Source organism: Trachypithecus francoisi, unplaced genomic scaffold (genome assembly GCF_009764315.1).
Source record: "Trachypithecus francoisi isolate TF-2019V2 unplaced genomic scaffold, Tfra_2.0 Lachesis_group8, whole genome shotgun sequence".
NCBI classification, from domain to species: Eukaryota; Metazoa; Chordata; class Mammalia; order Primates; family Cercopithecidae; genus Trachypithecus; species Trachypithecus francoisi.
This window is the reverse complement of record NW_022681473.1, coordinates 10,893,628-10,918,559: the sequence shown is the minus strand read 5'-3', so window position 1 is coordinate 10,918,559 and position 24,932 is coordinate 10,893,628. Positions and strand designations below refer to the sequence as shown.

The 24,932-nt window shown below is 51.4% G+C and overlaps 1 protein-coding gene across 2 annotated transcripts; it reads right to left on the bottom strand.

Annotated features, from left to right (window-relative positions):
- Positions 1 to 1,045: 1,045 nt before the first annotated feature.
- SLC22A8 (solute carrier family 22 member 8) lies at positions 1,046 to 24,696 on the bottom strand. 2 transcript variants are annotated; one of them, XM_033205576.1, is made up of 11 exons: positions 24,573 to 24,696; positions 23,469 to 23,826; positions 8,991 to 9,094; positions 7,965 to 8,119; positions 7,198 to 7,366; positions 4,303 to 4,426; positions 3,974 to 4,089; positions 2,811 to 3,025; positions 2,008 to 2,116; positions 1,662 to 1,865; positions 1,046 to 1,574 (listed from the first exon to the last, which is right to left on the bottom strand). In XM_033205576.1, exons 2-11 carry the CDS (start codon positions 23,799 to 23,801, stop codon positions 1,475 to 1,477), a joined length of 1,629 nt encoding a protein of 542 aa, XP_033061467.1. In that variant the 5' UTR covers positions 23,802 to 23,826; positions 24,573 to 24,696; the 3' UTR covers positions 1,046 to 1,474. The 2 variants fall into 2 exon arrangements, with proteins under 2 accessions (XP_033061467.1, XP_033061466.1); XM_033205575.1 differs by having other exon boundaries at positions 23,469 to 23,805; positions 24,573 to 24,689.
- Between the last annotated feature and the right edge of the window lie 236 nt (positions 24,697 to 24,932).

Below are 24,932 nucleotides of genomic sequence, written 5' to 3'. Positions count from 1 at the left end.
GGAACTGTTCAGTTGGCAGATTCTGGGGATGCAGATCCTTAGAGAAGGGGTCAGGGCAGGATAGGCAAAGTGAACACTGCAGCATTTACAGGATACCCCAGAGGGGCCTGAGAAGGAGTAGCCAGTGTGTGGGAGGGAGCTGCAAACACGTGGCCTCTCAGAAACCAAGGAAGAAGAGAGTGACCAGTAGGACCAAATCTGCCGAAAGGCCAGTAAGAGGAGGGCTGAAGAGTGACTTATGGATTCAGCACAGGGAGGTGATGAGTGTCCTTGGTGAAAGCAGTTCCAAGGGGAGAAGGGGTAGGGGCCGGAGTGCAGTGGGGGAGATGTGTGAGGCTAGAAGGTGGATACGGGGAGGCAGACAATTCCTTTATGAAGTCTGGCTTCGAAGGGGAGAAAGGGCCAGTGTGGCCCTTGGAAGGAGATACAGCAGCCTGGCATGTGTTTGTTTTGATTTTTGTTAAGTTGGGAGAAGCCTAAGCTTGTTTAACTGGTGATGGGCAGCAGCCAGGATAGAGGGAATGGTCAGAGACCCCAGAGGGAAAGGGATGGCTGCCGGTGGGAGAGGCTGGGTGTGGAGGGGCTGGCTGTTCTCCTGTGGCTGGAGGGAACCGGGAACATGGCAGCAGACATTGACAGCAGTCGGCTACCGTTGCAGTTTTCTCAGTTAACAGGAGAAAAACTCCCTGTTGGGCATGGGGCTGAGACATAGGTCAGAGATTTGGGGTGATCAGGGGAAGGGAATCAGGATTGGAGGGGCTCTGGCTTCTGTCTGCAGCCACTCTGGGCTTGGTCAGTTATCTGCTCACATGCATCCTGAGACATGTAGACACACACATGTATTTTCATGCACAGGTGTGGTGTACACACCTCAGAGCACTCACACATGCTTGCTCATGTTCACATCAGTCCAGCTTGTATGTACCTGTGGTGCCTGTACACAGGCCTGTCGTACATGAAAGTGTGGATGGACAGATGCGCATGCTCACGTGTCCACACAGTGGCCAGCTCCCATCCCCACCCCCACTCCTGAACATCATGGCTTGAGTTCTTATTGCTGTTTATTGAAATCTCCCATCAAAGAAAAGTGTGGGAGTCAAGAAGGGGAGGACTTCTTATCTTGTTAAGACTCAGTCTTGTTAGGACTGAGCCAGGGGACATCAGGGGACCTCAGGGGAAGAGAACCAGGACAGTGGAGGAAGGTGGCCAGTGGGGAAGGGCTGGACAGAAGAATGGCAGGGCCTGGGTTGCAGGGAGAACAAGGGCAGGGATGGGTATGGAAAGGTCTATGGCTGAACCTTTGAACTGGCCAGGGCTGGGCAGGAGGCTCTGGTGGTGGTGATGGAGACACCTTCACCAAGCTCTCAGAAGGCTTCATCCTAGGAGGGTGGACCTATCTGGGGCCTCCCTGTACCCCTAAGGTGCCTGGCTAGGATCAGTCTCTGGAGGGCAGGGAAAGGGGGTTCCGTTGTCCTCAGCTGGAGCCCAGGTCTGGTCCATAAGGCTGCAGAGGGATCCTCTGGGAGGCCTTTTCCACCTCTGGCTCCTGCTTTGGCTTCTTTGCCCGCAGGGACCTAGGGACAGAGAGCTCAGGAAAAGCCCTGGGCCCAGACCTGCTTCCCCAGGGAGGAGCACTGATGGGGCCAGAGGCAGTGACTGACCAGTTTTCCAGGTCTTCGATAGTCTCTGGCAAGGGCTGATTCAGGGTCTCAGGCAGGAAGAGGGCAGCACTGCCCCCAAGGAGGGCGGTGATCCCGTAGATGATATTGGGGATGAAGGGCTGTACCTCACCCGTGATTTTCACCAGCGGGGACAACATGCTTCCCACACGGGTCCACAGGTTACTTACGCCCATACCTGTTTGCCTGCGAGGGTTCAGAGTAGGGATTGGCAGCCTGTGTGTGGGGTTCATAAAGGATGGCTCCCCTGGGCAGAGGACAGGAAAATGCCACAGTCCCACCTGACTTGTGTCCTCTGGCTGGGCCTGGCCCCAGGTCCAGCACCTACCTGATGACTGTGGGATATAATTCACTTGTGTAGAGGAAGAGGCAGCTGAAGGAGCTGGATAGGCATCCCTTCCCAAACACAGCCAATACTGTCCTCACGGTCTGCAAGTCTGCAGAGGGAAGAAAATGTGGTGGGCCTCGGGGTTCAGGAGCACCCACGAGTTCTCACTCCTTAGCTGATCTTGTCTCCCTTTTTGCTTTGGCTTCCAGGAAGCTCAGATCCAAACTTAAAGCTGAGTAATAGTCTTTCCGCTATTCCTAATGCTTTGCATGCTTGTGTCCTGCTATATTTGTGTTTTCCCCTGCCTCTGATCCTCTATTTCCATTTATATTTTGTTGTATATGTTCTTGTTCTTGTCTTAAAATACCTCAAGTTCTTTTGGAAGGATATAGGTGTATCGACCAACTAACACCCATATAAAATAAGCATAGCTTTTCCAAGGTCATGATGGAGTAGGTTGTGGGGTCTTTCTTGAGCATGAGCTCTGTCATTTTACCATCTCAGCTTATCCTCTACAGTGATATCACTCAGGACACTCCCAATACTTCAAAAATTTTCACACTATCCAGATACCACCGTACTTTGCCCAGTCCAAGTCAGATCTGGAAAGAAGCTTTGATGTCATCTAGCCCAATTGAATTATTTTCTAGATGAGAGACCCCGAGCGCCAGAGAATGCAGTGACCTGCTCACTGTGTTACTCAAGGTAACACAGTGACTTAGCAGCAGAGCTAGCAGTGAAGTCCCTGGTGCCCAACCTGGCAGCCTCTTCCAGAGGGTTCTGGGGTAGCCCCAGTCTCTCACCCAAGGGCACAAAGGTGAGAGCCAAGATGGCCCCTCCTGCCAGGAGTAGGGCAGCGGCCTGAGTGGTATGCCGGCCCAGATAGCTTAAGGAGAGGATGGTGATGAACTTGGCTGGGATATCGACCCCACCAAAGATGATCTGGAGGATGTAGAGGTTGACTCCAAATTCTTCCACACCCATAGCCAAACTATAGTAGGCAAAACCGGTAGCAAACCTGAGAGGCAGAGAAGGATTGGTTAGCACCTGCAGCCAGGCAGAGGCCACTCCCCATGCTGGTCATTGGGTCACCAGGATGATGAATAGCTTCACTTCTTGTGCCAACTGCGTCTGATGATGGGGGCTATTTGAGTGTCCTTTTGAGGTCTCTGAGATTGTGTCTGGGCTCAGGGAGAAAGTGCTGTGATTGATTGGTCATGTCTGACGTGGGCATGGTACAGGGTGTGGTGGCAAAGGTGCTGATAACTGACTCTAGAGAAGATCGGGACTGAAGGGAATCTCGGAGACCAAAGGAGGCGGTAAATGATCTCTCCTGGTTGGGTAGCAGTTTAACATCCAGACTGGGGAGGTGTGCATAGAGCTGTATGCCTGGGTCACATGTTTTCCTTCCTCTCTCTGAACTGTGGGATCCCTTTGAAGGATTCCTGGACAAATTGAATCCTATTCACAAAGAAATGGCCAGGATGGGAAGCAGAAGCCAGGTCACAGAAAGGGCTTTCAGGGAGCTGGAGAAAGTCAGACAGAGGAGAAAACTTGAGAGAAATATAATTTTTGTCTTCCAGTCTGAAACCCATTGGTCTAGCCTTGCTCTGTGGGGTTCCAGAGGACAGAGCTGACCCAGAGCGGGGCAGTGACAGAGAGGGAGAGCATGGGGACACTGAACAGCAGGGATGTGAGCTGGGGAAGGTGTCTGGAGCATTTGTCCTGGGGGTGAGGAGTGGGGCATTGTGACCCCAGAGGGAAGCAGACCCTGATGGCTGGACCTGAGTGTGGGGCAGGAATGCAGCAGATTTCTGGGGTTGGGGCTGGGCTGTGGTGGCCCAGGAGAGGGGATCCCCTGACTTCTCTTTCAGATGCCGTAGGCCTTGCCCTTAGGTGAGCCTGCTGGAGGCCTTGTCTATTACCCCTGCCTCGGCAGGGTGTGGGCAGGGAGGAGGTGGGTTACCAGGCCAGGGAAAGACAGAAGGTCATGCGGCGCAGCATGGGGTTCCGGAACAGGTCAGCTGCGGTGTACTTGGCCTTGGCCAAGGAGATCTCCTTCTGCAGGTTGAGTTTGAGCTCCTTGGGGCAGAGGAGGGGGAGGGGTGCCATTAATGACCAGCTGGTGGACAGGAAGTAGAGAGGGAGATGCAGGCCTGGTGCCTCTAGAGGAACTCAGGGAATCAGATGTGGTAATCAGGTGTGAGCCAGGGAAACAGAGGCAAGGGGAGGGGCCAGCCCCAGAGTGGGGCACAGGGGTTCTGCTCCCAGACTATAGTCCTTCTCAGCCCCTACCTCCAAGGTGAGCCTTTCTCCCTCTTCCTTCTTGCCATTGAAGGCGGCCACCCGCCGGAGTATCTTCAGGGCCTTCGAGGACTTTCCAGTCAGGACCAACCAGCGTATGGACTCTGGTGTCCACCTGGGGGCCAGAGACCAGTCACAGTGGCTCCTCCCACTCCAGAGCCCCTTTTGAGAGGTTGGAAGAACATCAACAGCCAGGGCCAAGGGGTAGGAAGACCAGAAACCTGAGCTATCTCACTGCAGGTTTCATGGAATTTAAACTTGGCCAAACTCTGCACCTGGGCTGCCTGCAGCCAGCACAAATTCCAGTGTTCTCTTCTTCCCCTTCCAGAAGAGCCTTTCCTCCACCCCCGACCTGGGCCACTTGTTATTGTTGGGTGTCTTCCTTAACTAGGAGCCTCAGGCTCTAGGCCAAGGCAGGTGGGGCCTGGGGAGGGGACGGCATGTTCAAGGCTGGACTGCTGGAGGGTCCTGCACATCCACCTCCCCAGCCCTCCTTGGGCTGCATTCCCAGCCTCTCTGGAGAAGAGAGGGCAGGGCCGCAGCCACAGGGCAGCTTGAGAGGGGGATGGAGGCTAAGGTGAGGTTAGGGACTAGGCTTTGGAACCTTCAGATTCTCCCTGCAAAGGACTAACTCTGCTGGGGGAGTTGTGGGGAGTGGGTGAGCACCACATGGGGTCTTGGGATTGATAAATGGGCAGTCACCCCCACTCTCCCTTGCCCCCAGGCTATGCTTTTGAGGTTGGCTCATTCTGAGCAGTCCCTGAGGGTCACTAGGATAAGAGGAAAGGAAGAGGCTGAGATGTGGGGAGAAAGGAGTGGTGTTTGGAGAAGTCTGGTCCAAGGCGGGGTCAGCTTTAGCTGTAGCCCCTGTGGGTGACCTGGATCCAGTGAGGCCCTTAGGGAGTGGACATTGGTCGCCTGGCCTCAGGCCACTGCCCCAGCTGATGGTGGCAGCTTCCTGGGCCCATCACTATCCCTCCTGCTGCCCGGACGGTCTTCTGAGCCTGCTGTTACCAAGATTAGCAGTGACTTCCTCCCAAAACCATGGCAAGGCCTGGACTCTCCTCCTCTTCCCGATAATTATGGCAGGAATGGCTTATAATTAGTGAGCCTCCCTGTGTACCAGACCCATGAAACTCTGGGTGACAGGCAACATTATCTTCATTTTACCTAGAAAAATCATTTTCTTTTTCTTTTTCTTTTTTGAAACGGAGTCAGTCTCGCACTATCACCTGGGCTGGAGTGCAATGGCGTGATCTCTGCTCACTGCAACCTCCACCTCCCGGGTTCAAGCGATTCTCCTGCCTCAGCCTCTGAGTAGCTGGAATTACAGGCACGTGTCACCACGCCCGGCTAATTTTTCGTGTTTTTAGTAGAGACGGGGTTTCACCATGTTGGCCAGGCTGGTCTGAAACTCCTGACCCCGTGATCCGCTCGCCTCAGCCTTCCAAAGTGCTGGGGTTACAGCCGTGAGCCACTGCGCCCGGCTACCTAGAAAATTCTGGAAGCTCAGAGTGCATGAGACTTGCCCCAAGTCACACAGTGACTTGGCCCAAGCTCTCAACTGTACTCTGCTAATCGCCCACCCTTATTTCGCCTCCTGACTCTGAGTGCTCTCAGCCCATCCCCTCTGGGAGCTGCTATTCTCATTTCCGAGCTGATGTTTCATCCCAGCTTTGCATCTTTTCATGTAACTCTGAGGAATTGCTTCACATCTCTGAGCCTCAGTTTCCTCATCTGTAAAATGGGGACAATAATGTCTCCCTCACTCAGAGAAGCCATGAGAATCACAGACGATGTAGTTTGATGCCAAAACGGGCCTTGCACGTAGCAGATACTCAATAAAAGGTCACTCCAAAACTTCACTTCTTTTCCTGAGCTCCTGTGGAATTTTCTGCTCTTTGGCTCTACTTTTTTTGTGTGTGTGTGATTTGAGACGAAGTTTCGCTTTTGTTGCCCAGGCTGGAGTGCAGTGGCGTGACCTTGGCTCCCTGCAACCTTCACCTCTTAGGTTCAAGCGATTCTCCCGCCTCAGCCTCCCGAGTAGCTGGGATAACAGGCATGCGCCACTGTGCCTGGGTAACGTTTGTATTTTTAGTGGAGATGGGGTTTCACCATGTTGGCCAGGCTGGTCTCAAACTCCTGACCTCAAGTGATCCCCCTGCCTCGGCCTCCCAAAGTGCTAGGATTACAGGCATGAGCCACTGCGCCCGGCCAGCTCTGACTACTTTCTGAAGACCCATTTCCTGTCTTTCAGTGTGGCCTCAGGTTCAACATGTTGGTAATGAGCTTTCGGCCCACTCTGGGTCTCTGACCCAGGCACCTCCATTTTCCCCGGTTCCCAGGCTCAGGCTCCTCTTTGAACTTTCCTTTGTACTTCAACTCTAGCAGTCCCAAATTCTCCAGATTTTTCCTTCAAGGTATATCCCAGATTAGTCTCCCAGAATCCCCCTCCCTGCACCGTCCCCTCCCATCGGTCTGTTATCCCCACTCAGTTGGGTCTGTCCTTCTGGGCTATTATGTCACAGATGGAAACTTGGTCAGGCCTGTAGCACCACAGACTCTTTCTGTGGCTTTCTACCTCCCTCCACATGAAGTCCAGCCTCCCCCAGCTTTCTGTGCACTCCCAACCGGTCCCCATCCCGTCCACCTCCACTTACCCTCTTCTTCAGTTGCAGGCAGGCCCTGCTTCCCCACATGCCCCCATCCCTGCTCTCTCCTGCAGCATGCATTTGTTTATGTAATTCCTCTTTCCTGGAGTGCCCGTCCCTGACTCTGGGACAGGGTGCCTGGGGACACAGAGTTGGCCAGCCTGGGCAGGTATGGGCTCCCCTTTTTGGCCCTGGGGCGCCTAAGGAAACAGATGAAGAGGAGAGGGCCACATACCAGGATGATAGGAAGAAGATGAAGAAGGGAATGGACACAGTTAACTGCAGCCAACGCCACTGGGGGATGGCGTAGGCCAGGCCCGGCAGAATGAACTGGCCAACGGTGTAGCAGTACCCGAGTGCTGTCGACATGATGGCCCGCATCCGGGTAGGCACCCATTCCACATCTGTGGGAGGAGTCCAAGGACCAGATTAGCATTCTGCTAGGTCCCAGGCACCTCCCTGTGAAGGGGCACCAGCTTCTGCATCCCCACGGCTACTGATATCCTCCCCATGGATGCTATTGATATCGCCCTCCACTGGGGCTTCCTGCTGTTCTGATGCTAACCCTAAGTTCATCATCCCCATTTTACAGATGCCGCAGCTGAGGCTCAAGGGGGTAGGACTCAAACCTAGGTGTATCTGTTTCCAAACTCATGCTCTTAACTACTGCTTCTCCAGTGGCAAGTGACTTTCCTTGTTCTGCCTCAGTTTCCTGATCTGTAAAATGGGGATAACGGTGTCGCTGACTTGCAGGTGTTATTGAAGGAGATTGTGTACCCAGCAGAGTATCAGGCCCAGGGTGAGTCCTCAAGACTGATAGCTGCTACTACTGCGCTTGTTGTCACTGTTAAGTTTAAGTGAGGCCTCTGAGGTCCTGAGAGGGGGTGGCACCTTGACGAAGGTCACAGGGAGCCTGTGGTTGAGCCAGACCCAGACCCCATTCTCTTTTGGCTTCTGGACGGTGCTCCCCAAAGCCCAGCTCCCTGCCCCACTGCAGCTCACTCAAGATGACGGTGCTCAGGGTAATGCCTGAGATGCCACAGCCACACAGGAAGCGGAAGATCATGTAGACGGGGAAGGTGGGGCTGAAGGCTGCACCGGAGCCGCTGGCTGCCAGCAGCAGGTAGCTGCAGGTCAGGATGGGCCTGCGGCCAAACCTGTGGCTCAAAGGAGAGGAGGGGCCGAGTTAGCCACAGTGTGCCTGCCAAGAGGAGTGACTCTGCAGGCTGTGGGGCAAAGGGCTGGACCCGACCCCCAACCTTTTCCTGTGGGACACATGAAGTTCCCTCCCCGGACAGAGCTTTCTTGGTAATTGCTATTTTTGACAAGTTTGCAATTAGAGGTTTGAGTTAATGAGTGATCTCCTCTACATCCGCCTCAGCTTAGCTGACTGAGCAGGGGTCAAAGGACCACCCATCTCTAAGCAGTCCATCTTCTCTGCCTCCACTGCTCCACAGCCACTACGCTGTGTCCCAAAACCTGGAGGTTTTTACCCCTGGAAGAAAGGAAGGCTGGAGGCCAGACACGGTGGCTCATGCCTATAATCTGGGCACTTTGGGAGGCCAAGATGGGAGGATCACTTGAGGTCAGGAGTTCGAGACCAGCCTGACCAACGTGGTGAAACCTCTTCTCTACTAAAAATACAAAAATTAGCCAGGCGTGGTGGCACACGCCTGTAATCCCAGCTACTTGGGAGGCTGAGGCAGGAGAATCACTTGAATCCGGGAGGCAGAGGTTGCAATGAGCCGAGATCATGCCATTGCACTCCAGCTGGGGCAACAAGAGTGAGACTCTGTCTTAAGAAAAAAAAAAAAAAAACAAGGAAGGCTGGAAGATTCCAGTTGTAAGGGCCTTGGGGTGGAGAGAAGGCTATGGTCCAGAAAGGTATTGAGGTTTGCCCAAGGCCACACAGCAAGAGCCATCCCACCCTCCCCCAGCTCTTTGCCTCTTTGGGGGTGCATGGGTGGAGCAGAGTAAGGAGGGGTCTCCATGGGTCATGCCTCCATGGGCTGTGCCCCCATGTCTCACCTGTCAGACAGGTCTCCAAGCACGAGCCCTCCAATCAGTATGCCTGCCATGAAGATAGACTGGGCCATCTCCTTCAGTTTGTTGGAGTTGCACACCAAGTTCCACTGCACGAGAGAAAGGTAGGGCTAGCCTGACTCAGTGTAGACAGCCTGCTCAGCCGTGCTCAGCCTGTGCCCTCATACATGTGGGCTTCCTCTCCCAGCGTCCTGACTCAGCCCCTACCTCCCAAGGACCATTTCCTTTTTCAGCCTGGCTCAGAGCTCCTTGGTTTGTCTGTGGCACTCTGGCCCCTGACCTGAATCCCTCAGGCATGTGTGGCCTCTCGTATGGGTCTCAAAGTCTACTCAGCTGCCACATCGAGGTCTGACCTCAACTTCTTCCTCCCCTCCAAGTTGCCTGCATCCCTGTTTGCCTTCTCCCTGCCGCTCACATGGCCCAGGCCAGTCCCTCTGCCTACCCCCTTGACCTTGCCTTCTCTCCTCTACAGGAACGTGCCTCTATCCTTGCCACCTTTCTTCCTCCTGCAGATCCAGTCTCTCTTTCTCTGCTCCTCCTCATCAGTATTTAGGTGTGTCCAAATCTCTCCATCTTAACACCTCTTTCCTTTCCCATTCACTTCATTTCTCTCTTCCTTTCAAAGCCAACTCCTTTGAACGAGGAGCTGCACTTGGTATCACTCCATCCTCATCTCCTTTTCATGTCTCAATTCTGCCCCTAACCCGTCTACTGAATCTGTGCCTATCAAGGTCACAGTATACAACGCAACGTCCCGAATCCTGGCCTGGCTTGCCCTCTGGAAGATGTGGATGCTGCTGATCTCACCCTCCGTCGGGCTTCCTGCTGTTCTGCGCTCCTCTCCTTCATGGCTCCTTTCTCTCTGCCTAGCCCTTGAAGTTTCCCAGGGCTCTTCCTGAATCCTTCTCTCGCTCCACTTTCCCCAGGCGATGCCATCTGTTCCTATGGCTTCAATTCCTATTTTATGCTGAAGATTCCAAATCTCCACCTGCAGCCCAACCTCTCTTCTGACCCCCAGAGGAGCAGATTCAGTGGTCCCAGTTGAGAACTCCACCTGGATAAAGTCACAGGCACATCCCACATTCAATGGGACTTATCACCCCACTTCTTATTAAAGTCCCAATCTCAGGGACTGGTAACATTCTCTTTTTAATTAATTAATTACGTTAATTTTTTTTTTGAGACAGGGCCTCACTCTGTTGCCCAGGCTGAGTACAGTGGCATGATCATGGCTCACCGAAGCCTCAGTCTCCTGGGCTAAAGCCATCCTCCTAAGTAGCTGGGACTACAGGTGTGCATGACCACACCTGGCTAATTTTGGATATTTTATATGGACAAGAGCTCACTATGTTGCCCAGGCTAGTCTCTAACTCCTGGCGTCAAGTGATCTGCCTGCCTCGGCCTCCCAAAGTGCTGGGATCACAGATGTTTTTTTTTTTTTTGAGGCGGAGTCTCGCTCTGTCACCCGGACTGGAGTGCAGTGGCTGGATCTCAGCTCACTGCAAGCTCCGCCTCCCGGCTTTACGCCATTCTCCTGCCTCAGCCTCCCGAGGAGCTGGGACTACAGGCACCCGCCACCTCGCCCGGCTAGTTTTTGTATTTTTTTTAGTAGAGACGGGGTTTCACCGTGTTGGCCAGGATGGTCTCGATCTCCTGACCTCGTGATCCGCCGGTCTCGGCCTCCCAAAGTGCTGGAATTACAGGCTTGAGCCACCGCGCCCGGCCCACAGGATCACAGATGTGAGTCACCACGTCACGTCCAGCCTCTTTTTTATTTTTATTTAAAAAAATTATATTATTTTTAATTGACAAATCATAATTATTTTACATGTATGAAAACAATGTGATGTTTTGATATGTGTATGCAATGTGAAGTGATGAAATCAAGCTAATTAACATCACTTCATTTACTTGACATTTTTTGTGGTGATACATTTGAAAGTCACCCTTTTAGTTATTGTGAAATAAACAATACATCATTATTCTTGACTGTAGCTGTCATGCTGTGCAACAGATCTCAAAACGTACTCCACCCATCTAGCTGAAACTTCGTACCCTTTGATCAGTAACTCCCCATTCCTTTGCTCCAGCCCCTTCCCCCCCGAGCTTCTGGTAACTATCATTCTACTCTCTACTTCTGTGAACTGGACTTTTTTTTTTAGATGCCATATATAAGTGAGATCATGCCGATAACCCTCTTGGTTTCTTCCTCCCTCTCCTACTCCACAATCACTTGATCTTCAAGATTCTAGCTTTTTTGTATTTCTTGAATGTGGATTCTTCTATTTCCACGACTACTGCCTTAGTGTAGGCCTCATCATCTTGCACTTAGATTAATAATAACAGCCGATATTTATTGAGGGCATTCTAGGTACTGGGCACTGTTCTAAACTCTTTCCATGTTTTAACTTTAATCTTCACAATAACCTTATTATGTAGGTGCTAATATCACCCTATTTTACAGATAAAGAAACTGAGGCCCAGATGAGGCTGCCGCAGCAACCTCTTGACAGGTCTACTGGCCTTTGGCCTCATCCCTTCCTAGTCATTCTTTCACTGATAACCTGAAGGGCTAAAACATCACTCAAATCAGGTGCCTGTCTTGCCTAAAGTGCTCACTGGCTTCTCCTTGCCCTTTGGGTAAAGATAATGCCCCATTAACACAGGTTTATGAGGCCCTCCATGCTCTGGCCTCTGCCTACCTGTCTGGTCTAATCTGCTAATCCCCAACATGCACCCTTTGCTCCAGCCATCTGAATTACTTGTGCAATGAAGTGGAGAATTTAATTCAATAGAAATGCCTCACAAGAATGTTTTGGAAGCAAAACATTCCAAAAGGCGAAGAACCACACATTCCAGGGAGCTCTTTCCCACTTTCCTCAGCTGGAAGTGAGGGAGGATGATGGTGGATGGAGTCTCCAGGTCCTGCAGCTGTCTCAGAGTGGCCCAGCATGGCCAGCAAGCCCGGTGGTCCCTTTTAGTTGGGAAGGGGGCCTGCATGGTGTGTGTGTTGGGAGGAGATGGGGGAGGGAAAAAGGTAAAGGAAGAAGCAAGGGGGTGTGAGGTGGAATATGTAAGTGGCCATCTAGAGAGACCTCTGGTACTTTGTGGCATGCTGTGTACAGTCCCTTTAGGAAAATCTAAAGGACAGACCTACCGTTCACCTAAATTCATTCACCCCTTCTTCCATAGTAAATAGCACATTTCGATGATGACCTCGTACTGGGTGGGGCCATGTAGTTCTTGACAATGGAATGTGAGTAGAAGAGATGTTACTTCCACGTCATCTGCTTAAGAGGGATTCCCTAGTCTGGACTTGCACGCTTTCTCCCCTCCTGTTGGTGGGAATGGTGACAACTAGAACAACTCTGGAGAATTGCTGTCAGTCTGGGTCCCTGAATGACCCTGTGGAGCAGAACCACCCACTGGCCTAAAATGCTACTCACCTTGGAACTGTTACGTGAGACAGAGAAACACTTCAATATTCTTCAAACCATGAATTATTGTTGTTATAATAACCTAGCCTATCCTGAATCATCCCATAAGAAGTTGCAAATGGAAATTAGATTTTTATCCCAACCTCCATGATAATTAGTGCCTTAAGAAATCAATCATCTGTTTGGATCATGAGAAGGTCAATTGTCAGACCTGCTTGGAATAGTTTCAGGCTGCTGTCCTGGGTCTTGGTTTCTACCATGATGCTCATGATCATGTAGGCTTTAGAATAACTGTCATGAGCTGGTTTCTACCAGAAAATTGAGCAATTTATAGAAAATATCATTCCTGGAGTAAACTTTGAGTCCTGTTTAGAACATGCCTGAATCCTTACAATGGCTTAGGAGGCCCTGGAAAATCAGCTAACATCTTTATCCCTGTCACCTCTCTGCTCTCACCTGCTACTGCCCTCTCCCTCACGTACTCCACTCTTGTTGAATTGTTTACCTTACTGCTCCATAAACATTTCAAGCATGCTTCTACTTCAGAGTCTTGATGTATATTGTTCTCTTTTTCTAGAATGTTCTCCCAGATAGCTACTTGGCTTGCACCTCCTTCAGATCTTTGCTCAAATATTATCTTCTCAGTGAGACCTCCCTATTTACAATTATAACCCCCAGTAGCCTATACCTCTCTACACTACTTAATTTTCTCCACAGTACTTATACCGTCAGAATGCTGCAAAATTTTCCCTCTTTTTTGTTTATTGCATGTTCCTCTCCCAAGAATATCAGCCTGGTGAAGATAAGGCTTTTAGTCTGTTTTGTTTACTACTGTACTTTCATTGTCAAGAACAGCACCCGGCCGGGCGCGGTGGCTCAAGCCTGTAATCCCAGCACTTTGGGAGGCCGAGACGGGCGGATCACGAGGTCAGGAGATCGAGACCATCCTGGCTAACACGGTGAAACCCCGTCTCTACTAAAAAATACAAAAAACTAGCCGGGCGAGGTGGCGGGCGCTTGTAGTCCCAGCTACTCGGGAGGCTGAGGCAGGAGAATGGCATAAACCCGGGAGGCGGAGCTTGTAGTGAGCTGAGATCCGGCCACTGCACTCCAGCCTGGGCGACAGAGCGAGACTCCGTCTCAAAAAAAAAAAAAAAAAAAAAAAAAAAAGAACAGCACCCAACACATAGTAGGCACTCAATAAATACTTGTGGAATTGAATGTGTGAACATTCCACAGATAGAACAGAGGGACTGAAAACCTTAGAAGTTAGAGATCTGCCAATGTCTACATGAGAGGTCGGTCATAGGGCCCACACTCCAAATGCTATGTGGAGAACTGCCTCATTTCACCAGAATGAGCGCATGTCAAGATGGATAGTGTCTAGGCTGTATGTGCTGAGGATATAACCACATGCCAGTGAGCAGGAGAGAAGTATTTTTTTTCACAGTCAGATTGGAAAACCTTCTATGGAAAAATTGTCTACTGGAGGATTATCATCCTTCAATGAAGTTTTGAAGCTTGGAAGGAGGAGTGCTTTGTGGTTAAATATTTTTAAAAATTGAACTTCAATTGCACTCTAAATTGCTCCAGAGATTTCATGGTTAATGAAGCACATCAGAACTGATGAGAAAAATGTGGCCATGGCTTCCCTAAAGATCAACACAAATCTATTTTCCCTGAAGACCAACACAGATCTTCCCTGAAGATCAGGAGAAAGCTTTGCAGATAATGCCATAATAACCTTATAAAGTAGGTACTCATGTTATTTCTTTTTATAGGCAAAGAACCTGATCTCACAGGGTAAGTGACTTACCCAAGCATGGCATGGTTCAAGACAGAGACTGAAACTCAGATCTGAGATCTGCAACTGTTATGGGCCGACTTGTGTCCCTCCAAAAAATACATGTAAGTTTTAACAATTCATGGATCAGAATATGACCTCATTTCTGAATAGAGTTGTTGTAGATGTAATTAGCTAAGTCAAATATGATGAGATTATACTGAAGTAGAGCGGGTTCTTAATTCACCATGACTCATGTTCTTATAAGAAAAGAGAGAGACACATGGGGATGTTATGATGCAGAGGGGCAGAGATTGGAGTGATACATCTACAAGCTGGAGAATGCCAAGGGTTGCCAGCAACCACCAGAAGCTGGCAGAGGCAAGGAAGGATTCTTCCTTAGAGCTTTTGGAGAGGACACACCGACACCTTGAGTTTGGACTTCTAGCCCCCAGATCTGAGACAATAAAATCTCTGTTGTTCTGAGCCACCCAATTTGTTGTGCTTTGTTATAGCAGCCCTAGGAAACTAATATACGGCATGACTCCTGAATGTTTGAAGGACCTGCTGGCTTTATAAGGGGTGATTGGAAGAGGATTGGGACTAGACAAGCATGGCAATAGGGAACCAGATGTAGAGCAAAATGGGAGAGAATTTTAAAGGCATCCTGGAATTTCTGGGAGAGAGGAAGGTATTTAGGGAGAATTTTGGCATGCTTTCTGTGCAAAGACCCTAAGAAGGCCCTGTTAAGAAAACTTATGGCAGATGTCTTGATTATTACTCAAGGTATCAAGAGTGTGACTTGTGTTTCCCTTGACTGTGTCTCCATGATAGTCTGAGCCATGTGGAGTCCTTGGATTTAATCAGGTTATACTGCAGAACCTCCATGCTATTGCATTCCTCTTTGCTTTGGTGTTGGTTATGATCTCCTTATTCTAGTAATGTTGGCAGTCTTTTGAAACTCATGTCAATATCATCTTTTTGGAGAGCCAGGAACTTCTTTTATGGTTGTCTGGTACAAACAGGTGGTCAGTAAGTGTTTGTCAGATCGATAAATGGAGGAGAAGAGTGTCTAGCCGCCCAGGGTAGGTAAGGTGTTCCTCATTTCCCTTTCTTGTTCTTACCTCCAGTAAGGTTCCTATTACATGGCATTCTAGCTGCTAATTCACTTGTTTGCTCTCCTGTATTCTGTAATCTTGCTGAGGATAGAGAATGTCTCATTTGAGTTTTTTTTTTTTTTTTTTTTTTTGAGACAGAGTCTCGCTCTATCACCCAGGCTGGAGTACAGTGGTGCAATCTCAGCTCGCTGCAACCTCTGCCTCCCAGGTTCAAGCGATTCTCCTGCATCAGCCTTCTGAGTAGCTGGGATTACAGGCATGCACCACCATGCCTGGCTAAGTTTTTGTATTTTTCTTTTTAGTAGAGATGAGATTTCACCGTGTTAGCTAGCATGGTTTCGACCTCCTGACCTCGTGATCCACCTGCCTAGGCCTCCCAAAGTGCTGGGACTACCAGTGTGAGCCACCGCGCCTGGCCTTGAGTTTTTATATCTAATGGCTAGCAGAGTAGTTGCTACGTAGTATATGTTAATGTTTCCTCAACAAATAATTAATGAGTGAACAGGGCTGGGAGAATTTTGGCATGCTTTCTGTACAAAGCCCCTAAGGAGGCTCTGTTAAGAAAACCTATAGCAGATGTCTTGATTATTACTCCAAGTGTTGAGTGTGACTTGTGTTTCCCTGGACTGTGTCTCCATGCATAGGCTCTGCTACTTGGATCCTTGGATTTAATTATCCTTGTTTCATTGAGGAAGCCCAGAGAGGGAAGAAAGGTAACTTGCTGGTTGAACAGAGCTAGTTACTCAACTTCCTGGTGCTTCTGTCTAGTCCTTGACATGACCGTGGCTGATCCGTCTCATCAACTTGGCAATTCCACGTAATGTCCTCACTCAATATTCTAGTTCAGTGTTTTTTTTTTTTTTTTTTTTTAAGATGGAAGCTCACTCTGTCACCCAGGCTGGAGTGCAGTGGCGCGATCTCAGCTCACTGCAACCTCTGCCTCCCAGGTTCATGCAATTCTCCTGTCTCAGCCTCCTGAGTAGCTGGAACTACAGGCACCCGCTACCATGCCTGGCTAGTTTTTGTATTTTTAGTAGAGATGAGGTTTCACCATGTTGGACCAGGCTGGTCTCAAACTCCTGACCTCAGGTCATCTACCCACCTCAGCCTCCCCAAATGCTGGGATTACAGGCATGAGCCACACTGCGCCTGGCCTAGCTCAGTGTTCTTGACCATCTTTTTCCTTTCTTGGAATGTAGCCGAGCCCCGAGGGAGCTGGGTTCTGGAAGGGAAGGGTAGGAAACTCACTGCCATGCCTTCCTGTGTGGGCTGATGCATCAGGAAGGTGGTGGGGAAGAAAGAGAAAAGCACTATGCTCAGGAGAAAGCTTTGCAATTAACGCCATAGTAACCTCATAAAGTAGGTACTATTATCTCTTTTTATAGACAAAGAACCTGAGGCTCAGAGGGTAAGTGGCTTGCTCAAGCACAGCTTAATTCATTTCAAGAAAGAGACTCAAACTCAGGTCTGCTGGACCCAAGATGCTGCCCTTGGCCCTGAGCACAGCTCCTCGATGCCTCCCTGCGTGCCATGTTCTGAGGCCTGGGCTGCTGAAGGGAAGGCACCATACACGGGAGCTGTCACTCTGAGCCACTGTAAGACAGCATAGCCCAGCATAGGATTGTGGTCCAGGAGGCAGTCAAGGTCAGAGCCAGATGAGCTGCTCTGACATCGTATCCAAAGAGTGAGCAGCAAGAAGCGAGGCCAGGTGGCCCTGCAGAGCATGAGGCAGAAAGTGGGCTGTAAAGAGTCAGGACGAGCCGTTTGTGAACAGGAGCATGATCAGCGGGATGGGGCCCTGCCGTGTGTGTGGGGAGCTGGCTCTGCCTGGAACCACATACGTGGTCCCTACCACCTACAGCAGGAACAAGGAAATAGCCTGCCTTAGTTCCGGGGCCTTTTGGAGCTAGGTCAGATGTAGCTTAGGGGAGAATTGCTGCTGCCCATGTGCGTTCCTGGATCCCTGAAGGAACCTGTGCTGAGGCACAAGGACCAGAGAGGATGAGCCAGGTATCTTGGGGACAGTCAAAAAGACATCAGTTTCCAGCTCTGCCACTGAGGAGCTATGTGTTCTGGGGCCAATTACTTAACCTCTGTGTGGCTCAGCCTCTTCATCAGTACCCACAGGTACCTAGTACCTGCTTCTCAGGCTTGTGAATGACATAGGAATGAAAAGCATCCAGCACTTATACCTGGAAAACAATAGGCACTCAATTCACAATAGCTGTCTTATTATTCTTGTCACTATTAATGTCATTAAGTCATTGTAAGGCCTGCGCTCACAAGGACAGGTAATGCAGTAGAAAGGGCATGGATTCTGTAGTCAGGACCTCTCAACACCCCCCTTCTTCTATAAAAGCTTGACCCACCAGCGTGGCTGGGAAGGCCACCATCTGGATCTGAGCCCAGTGTACTGAGCCCAGTGTATCCCTCTAAAATGGGGACAATAGTGCCTGATTTGCAGGGTCACGAGAGAAGGGATGCAAACGCCAGCCCAGGGCCCTGCATATAGTGGGTGCTTACTGGTGAGTTCCTGATTCTGGAGAGCTCATAGGAAGGTCCCAGCTCCTCCTGTGCACATAATCAGGGGCTTTCTAGGTCAGAGCTGTCAATAGGGATCAGGCTGGCTTGAAAAGTGGTTTGGGTGGGGGCTCTCAGGCCTTTTCCCAGGAGTCAGATTGGAGGCGAGGAAAGAGATGGGGGAGGACGAGCCCCCAGCAGGGCTGAGGGTGGGCAAATGGGGGTGTGAAGTGGAAGTGCTGCTGGAGATGAGAGATGGGCAACTGAGGACTGGGGATTGGGATGAAGGAGGGTCAGAGGTGGCTGACCAGAGACTCGGCAGGGGACCCTCCCCGGGTAGAAGTCTGCTCCCCAGAGGCCTCACTGGGCAGCCTCTCTGCTTCTCCAGCAGCCGACCTGGGGACTCCTTGGAGCACTCTTCCACCCTGGAGAGGGTGGGAGACGGGCTTTTTGCAGCCCTGGAGACAAGACAGGGAGGCTCAAGGCCCAGAGAGGAAGCCCAGGGCCCTTAGAGAAATGAGTCTTGCTCATCCATGGCCCGGCCGAGGCCCTGAGGCCCACAAGCTGAGGTTCAGTGGTGTGGACTATGGGGTACGTGCCTCTCCAGGGAGCCCAGCGTCCAGAATTCGTGTTCCCATGCTTTCCAGACTTAAAGGCCTTTGTTTCCTCTTAATGTCCTAGTAAAGCTCATTCTGAAAAATCTTGACCTTCTCTGCTGCACCAAGAGAAAGGAATTTGTAGTCACCCCTGCCAGGAAAGCTTAGGGGATCAGAAGGGGGAGGGAGACTGCCTCCACTCCTGTCCAGACCCAGTGCTGGGCTTGCGCACTCCACCAGCTCAGTCCTCCAGCCCTCTTGCCCACTCCAAGAGGGAGGATCCTTAAAATCCCCATTCTACAGATGAGGGGACTGAAGCTGGAGTGGCGAGGTCACTTGCCAGGTTGCTGACTGTAGGGAAGGAGCTGGATCTGAGCAGAAGAGGAGGGCCAGGCTGAGGAGGGAGGCAAAGTCAGGGCTTGGGTGAGCCAGAAACAATGGCGAGAGCTGGCTACCCTTTTTTACTGGGGGATCCCCCTTCTCTTCTGATGGGAACAAACCCTCTAGCTCTCAGACATCCCTATTAACAACAACAGCAAAAAAGCATGGCACCAGCAAGGAGTGCAGCTAACATGAAAATGGAATGCTGTGTGCCAGGCCCTGGGCTCAGTACCGTGCTTGCGTCATCCCCGTTAACCCTCACACTTGCTTTCTTAGCCCTTTTTACGGATGAGGAATCTGAGACTTCCAGGGATCATGACATTCCTGATCACTGGCAGAGGCAGGTTGTGAGCTCTGCTGCGCGATCCCACACTGTTTGCGGGATGACTCCTTGCTTCTACTAACGGGTGTCACCTGGACTGACCTTGCTCTTCGCCAAATACCCTGCCTTCCTCATTACCACCCTCTTCACCTGGAGCCAACGTATCGGTTCCCTGCCTCTGTGTCAGAGACCTACTTCTAGGTAAGGTCCAGCCACTGCTCTGTCTCTAGCCAAGGGGCGCCAGAACCTGACCCAAGCACATGGAGCTGGACTTGTTATGGCTGACCCAGAAACAGAAAGATGAAAGGGTCTGCCCTTGCTGTGCCGGTACCAGTGTGGCTGGCTGGGTTTAGCCACTGATGCATTCATGGCTGGGCAGGGATGCTTCCCTAAGGGCTCTCACAGCTGACAGTCCCAGGGACCCAGCGCCTGATGAATGCCTGGGCCAGACCTGACCCAGAGAAGGGTGCAGTGCCCTGAGGCCTGGCGACCTCTGGTGTCCTGTTGGGATGGGCGGTTCACACTGTCTCAGCTGCTGACATGGTGACTGGGAACTGGCTCAAGCGTGAACTGATGCTTGACTGGGTTCAAGGCCTGCAACCTCTCTCTCCGTCTGGCCTTCCTAGAGGCTGCTCGAGGGGTTTTCTGGAAAGGAAGCCACTTCCCCGCAGTGAGCAGGGTCTGCATCCCTCCCGTCTGTCTCTCCCACCAGGCTCTGAGGGGCAAGTCCTTCATTCAGTGTTGATTGAGCGCTTGCCATGCATCTAGTCCCGTGATGACAGAGATGGGTGAGAGAGACATGGTCCCTGCCCTGGAGATGCTACCAGAGGCAGGGAAGGACAATCTGTGATGCCCTGGGCAGCGGGGTGCACAGTCAGCCTTATGGATTGTGGGTTGGGGGTTGTGCATTCCTGAGGACCGTAGGCTCTGGAGCCTGACTCCTGACTTTGACTCCTCATTCCATCCTGTATGAAACGTGAGGCCTTTGGCCGTGACCTGTCCCTCAGTGTCCTTATCTGTGAAATGGGATAATAAAGGTGCTAACCTTAGAGGGTTATTGTGAAGATGAAATGAATTTATGTGGCCGAAGTGCTTAGAACCATGTGGCACAGTGTGAGCCTGCAGTCAATGTTATTGATGAGGGTGATGTAATTGTTTCCTGTGAGATTTTTGTTTCTTTGGCTAGGTTCTGTGTTTTTGGAGGACCTGGGTAGTTTTACTCCTCTTTGTCTTCCCAGGTCGCAGGTGCATGGCAAGTACATTTGGAAACTTACTTATGGCTATTGAGGCATCTTGGACTCCCTCCCTGTCCCTCACTTCCTACATCATTCAGTTGCATTCAGTTACCAGGTCCCAGAGATTCCAACTTCCTGACCTTCCTGGTGTCTATTCTGACTGTCCCTTTATCTGTCGTCTCTGTCCTGGATCCCTGTGCAGCTTGCTAATGGGTCTCCCCGCTGCTGGACTAAAAGACTCCACAAACTACTCTAAGGGGCAGTCAGAGTGACAAGCCTTCGAAGGTGACCTGTGGTGCCACTCTCCTGCTTAACACCACCACAGTCACTGGCTCCCCATTGCCCTTATGACAGAGGCTACATTTTCACCTCTGTATCATCCAAGATGGGCCCTCTTGCTGTCCTCTCCAGCTCCATGTCTGGGGACCCCCATATCCTACTGCTCACTCCTCCAGCCTTCCCCTGGCCCTTGCAATCTTGACGTTTTGAGACGGGGTTGTCTTGCTCTGTACCCAAGCTGGAGTGCAGTGATGCGATCTTGGCTCACTGCAACCTCTGCCTCCTATGTTCAAGCAATTCTCCTGTCTCAGCCACCTGAGTAGCTGGGACTACAGATGGGCACGACCACACCTGGCTAATTTTTATGTTTTTAGTAGAGACGGGGTTTCACTATATTGGCCAGGCTGGTCTCAAACTCCTGACCTCAGGTGATCTGCCTGCCTTGGCCTCCCAAAGTAGCTGGGATTACAGGTGTGAGCCACTGCACCCGGCCTTTCTTCTTGCTTCTGTGCCTTTGTATTTGACCCTCCTTCCCCGCCACTCTTTTTTTGCCTAGGGTTCACTGCTTACTAACTCTCACCTCCCAAACTGCTGGGATTACAGGCATGAGCTACTGTGCTGGGTCTTTCTTCTTGCCTCTGTGCCTTTGCATTTAACCCTTCTCCCCCGCCACCCTTCCTTTTGCCTGGGGTGCGCTGCTCACTAACTCCCACCTCTCCATGAACAGTGTGGGCATTACTGACTCCAGCCTGACTTTGATCCTCACTCCAGGCTGATTAGATAACCCTCCCCTGGGCCTCAGAGCATTCTGAGTGTACAAAGCACATATTCATTCATTCGTTCCACAGAACACCTCCCCTGTACCAGGCACTATTCTAGCTGCTGCAGATAGAGTAGTAAACAAAGCGGCAGAAAATCCCTGCCTTGGGAAACGTGTGTATTCCACCAAACTGCCCAGGATCCTTGAGAGTGGGTCTGCGTCTCACTAGCGGTGTGCTCCTGGAGGGCAGGCAGGGCTAGCGGCTCTTTGACTTTGTGTCCTTAGTATTATGCATTGGGTGTCCGTAAATGGATACTTGATGGGTTTCAGGCATTATGCTTGGTGCTGGGGGGAAAAAGTAGCAAACATGACAGGGAGGAGATGTAATCTAGGGATATGAGAGTAGCAAATGTCGTGGTGTGGAGTGCAGGTGTGTGTGTTTGGTCCTGAATCTGCAACTTACTAGCTATGTGACCTTGAGCAAGCTACTTAACCTCTCTGTGCTTCAGTTTCCCCATCTGAGAGAGAGAATGACAATACAAACTATCTCATAGTGTTGTCAGGAAGGTTAAAAGTATTAATATCTGTGAAGCTCTTCGAACAATGCCTGGCACATAGTAAGCACTTTATATCAAAATATTTGTTAAACAAATGAATAGCAATCACACAGACTCTGAACATAGCCTTAAATTCAAATCCTGCCTCTGCCAGGCGCTAGCCATGTGTAACATAGGAAGGTCATGGAATCAAGCTGAGCCTCAGTTTCCTGATCTGCAAACTGGAGATAATACTTCTCTTAAAGAGATTACATCTCCTGGGCCTCCAGGAGCCCACAGACATATAGTGCTTGGCACCAGGGCTTTGCAACACATCTCTTCTCATGAGGAAAAACAGGATCCTGCCCTTGAGGGGTTCATGGTTCCCGAGGGAGGATGAAAACACTGGTCTCTGCTCACCGCTCAGACGCCACCTCCTCCATGAAGCCTCCCTTGAATCCAACGGTTTCTCCCTCTTTTGGACTCCCATAAACATTTGTCTCCCTGGACCTCTCATGGGCTTTAGCTCTAAATTCCAGTTCTGAAACTGACCAGCCATGTGGCACTGGACAATCATTTCCCTTCTCTGGGTCTTAGGTTTTTCATTTTTAAAAATTCTGTAAGGGGAGATGGAGTTCACCTTCCACGGAGCATCACGTTGGAATCAAGCAAGACAGTGTCTACAAAGCACCCCATGTGCCTGGCAGTTAGTGATGTCCAATACATGCCAATTCCCAATTTCTCATCTGCGTCCTAGCGAAGGCTCCCGACTGGCCTGTCAGTTCCCTGAAGAGTCCGATTTAACTCTGGATTTCCCTGAGGTGACAGGTGAGAGAGTCAATGAATCAGTGAAGGGCTGCGGGGAGGAGAGGTGAACCCACGAGTGCCTGTGTGTGGGGATGAGACATTTTCTGGGTCTGCTGTGGAGCGTTTCAAGCCTGTGCGGTCCCTCCTCCACAGCCCTCCCACCTTGAGGCCTTTGCACAAGATGGAATTTTCCTTCTTTCCCTCACTGCCTGTTTGGCCCTTGGCTGATGTTTCTATCTCAGTTCCGGGGGCCTTTGTGTAGGGAGGATTCCTTCAATGCCCATTCCCCATGCCCTCACTCTCACATCTACCCTAGGGGTAGGTCATAGTGCAAAGTCACTTTGAAGTTGCAATTTTACACTTCTTTATGTGGTATTTTCCTTAAGGGGTGCTATCCCCACCAGGCTGTAGACCCCCTGGGAGCAGGCATGGTGCATTTCTGTATTCCCAGAGCTGAGCTCTGTGCCTGTCACAGAACAGGCCCTCGGTAGCAGTTTGTTGAAGCACTGCGTGGACTCCGAGTGGGAAGAAGCCAAGGCTCTTGGCGCTTCTGCACTCAGGTCCTTCCTCTTTGCCTGCCCAGTGGCCTGTCCTCAGTTCCTGGGAACACCAGACCCTAGCCTCGTCTGCTGCCCGCCAGGGTATGGGGTACGTGGGTAAGTGGAGGGAGAGGGTTTGCCTAGGCGTACCTCTGTCACAATGGAGTCCTTGGTGCTGTTGTAGACCCAGCCATCCAGGCATGGCTCCGTGGACCTCTGGGTGTCATTGGGCAGGCTGGCATTGGATGGATGTACAAAACGGAGGCACCTCTCAGGCTTCCCATTTGGGCCCATGGGGATCACCCAAGGCCCTGCGGAGGCATTAGGGGGCGGGCGGCAGTGGTGGACAGGGGTGGCGGCTGTGAAGATCTGCAGCAGGTTGTGGTTGGCCATGTTGAGGATCGGGAGGCCCAATATGGCTACATGCAGGAACTGGAAACGGCCCATGCTTCCCACACGGTCCAAGATCTCCGAGAAGGTCATGGCACTGGGGCAAGATGAGCCAGAGCTGTGGGCAGGGCACAGGCCAGGGAGAGGTATACGTGTGCCTGGTGGTGCGTGGGCCTATGGAACCGTATGTGAGAGGGTGAACCAGGTGGCTATGCGAGCACAGGTGTGTGGAGCGGTGCATGTGTGACTGTGTAAGGATGTGGAAGCTCAGGCGTGTGGAGCCGCAGATTCTTGTGCGGATGCCTGAGGAAGAGCCCACCTGCATGGAGGGCTATGGGATCAAAGGTGTAAGTGTGTGTCCAGGTGTGTGGACACAAAGGTATCTATAGGTATGTGCTCATTTAGGCTGGAGCATAAGGACACAGCTGTGTGAACTCGGGTGTGTGCTGTGTGTGTGTGTGCACCTGCGGGTACGAGCGTGTGTGTGCTCAGCTAGGCTGGTCGTACATGCTGCATGCACGGAGCAGTGCAGGACACATAGCAGGGACCCAGGGGCCCGGCCTTGGATGTTGGCTACAAAGGACGGATTGTGAGGTGGGTGGCAGATGTCCCCAGTTGCTCCAGGCAGATACACAGGGTTAGCAGAGTACAGGTTGCCTGGTGGAAAAGGCCTCCCCAAGCCCAGAGCCTCCTGGCTTCTGGCAGTTCCCTGGGGCTGGGCCTACCATGCTGGGGTATCTGTAAGAGCCCGAAGTGGGTCTCAGAGGGCACTAGTGGCTTGGCCAGTCGCAATGAGAGCCTGGCCGCGGGAGATTCCCGGGGATTCCTGGGTGCCTGGGCTGGGGGCCCTCCGTCCCTCCTCACCTGGTGGCTGGGTCTGGGTCCGATGGGGCTGGTGATCAGTGTAGTTGAGGTCCCTGCTCTGTCCTAGGGGCCGGCTGCTGCTGTAGTTGGGCAGCTCAGCTCTAACAAGCTGTGTTTGTGCCTCCCCCAGGGGGGCTTATATAAGGCATAAGCTGTTTCCCGGGCTAATGTTTGACTTTCTTTTGCGGATTAACATCACTGGCAGGGAGAGTGCTGTGGACCCACCAAGCCCAGCACTTCTCAAAGGGCTGCCTCAGCGAAGGCCAGTGGGGGTGGGGCAGCGTGGCTGAGCCTAGCAGGGCTGCTGGATGGACACCATGGGCCCAAATGGGAAGCCTGAGAGGTGCCTCCGTTTTGTCC

Bases quoted from the DNA above. Each gene is read 5' to 3' on its own strand.
- SLC22A8 (XM_033205576.1), bottom strand. From the start codon at position 23,801: ATGACCTTCTCGGAGATCTTGGACCGTGTGGGAAGCATGGGCCGTTTC. The intron at 4,090-4,302 runs GTAGGGGCTGAG...CTCTGCCCCAAG, and splicing joins GAGAAAGGCTCACCTTGGAG to GAGCTCAAACTCAACCTGCA. The intron at 1,866-2,007 runs GTAGGTGCTGGA...GAACCCTCGCAG, and splicing joins TTATATCCCACAGTCATCAG to GCAAACAGGTATGGGCGTAA.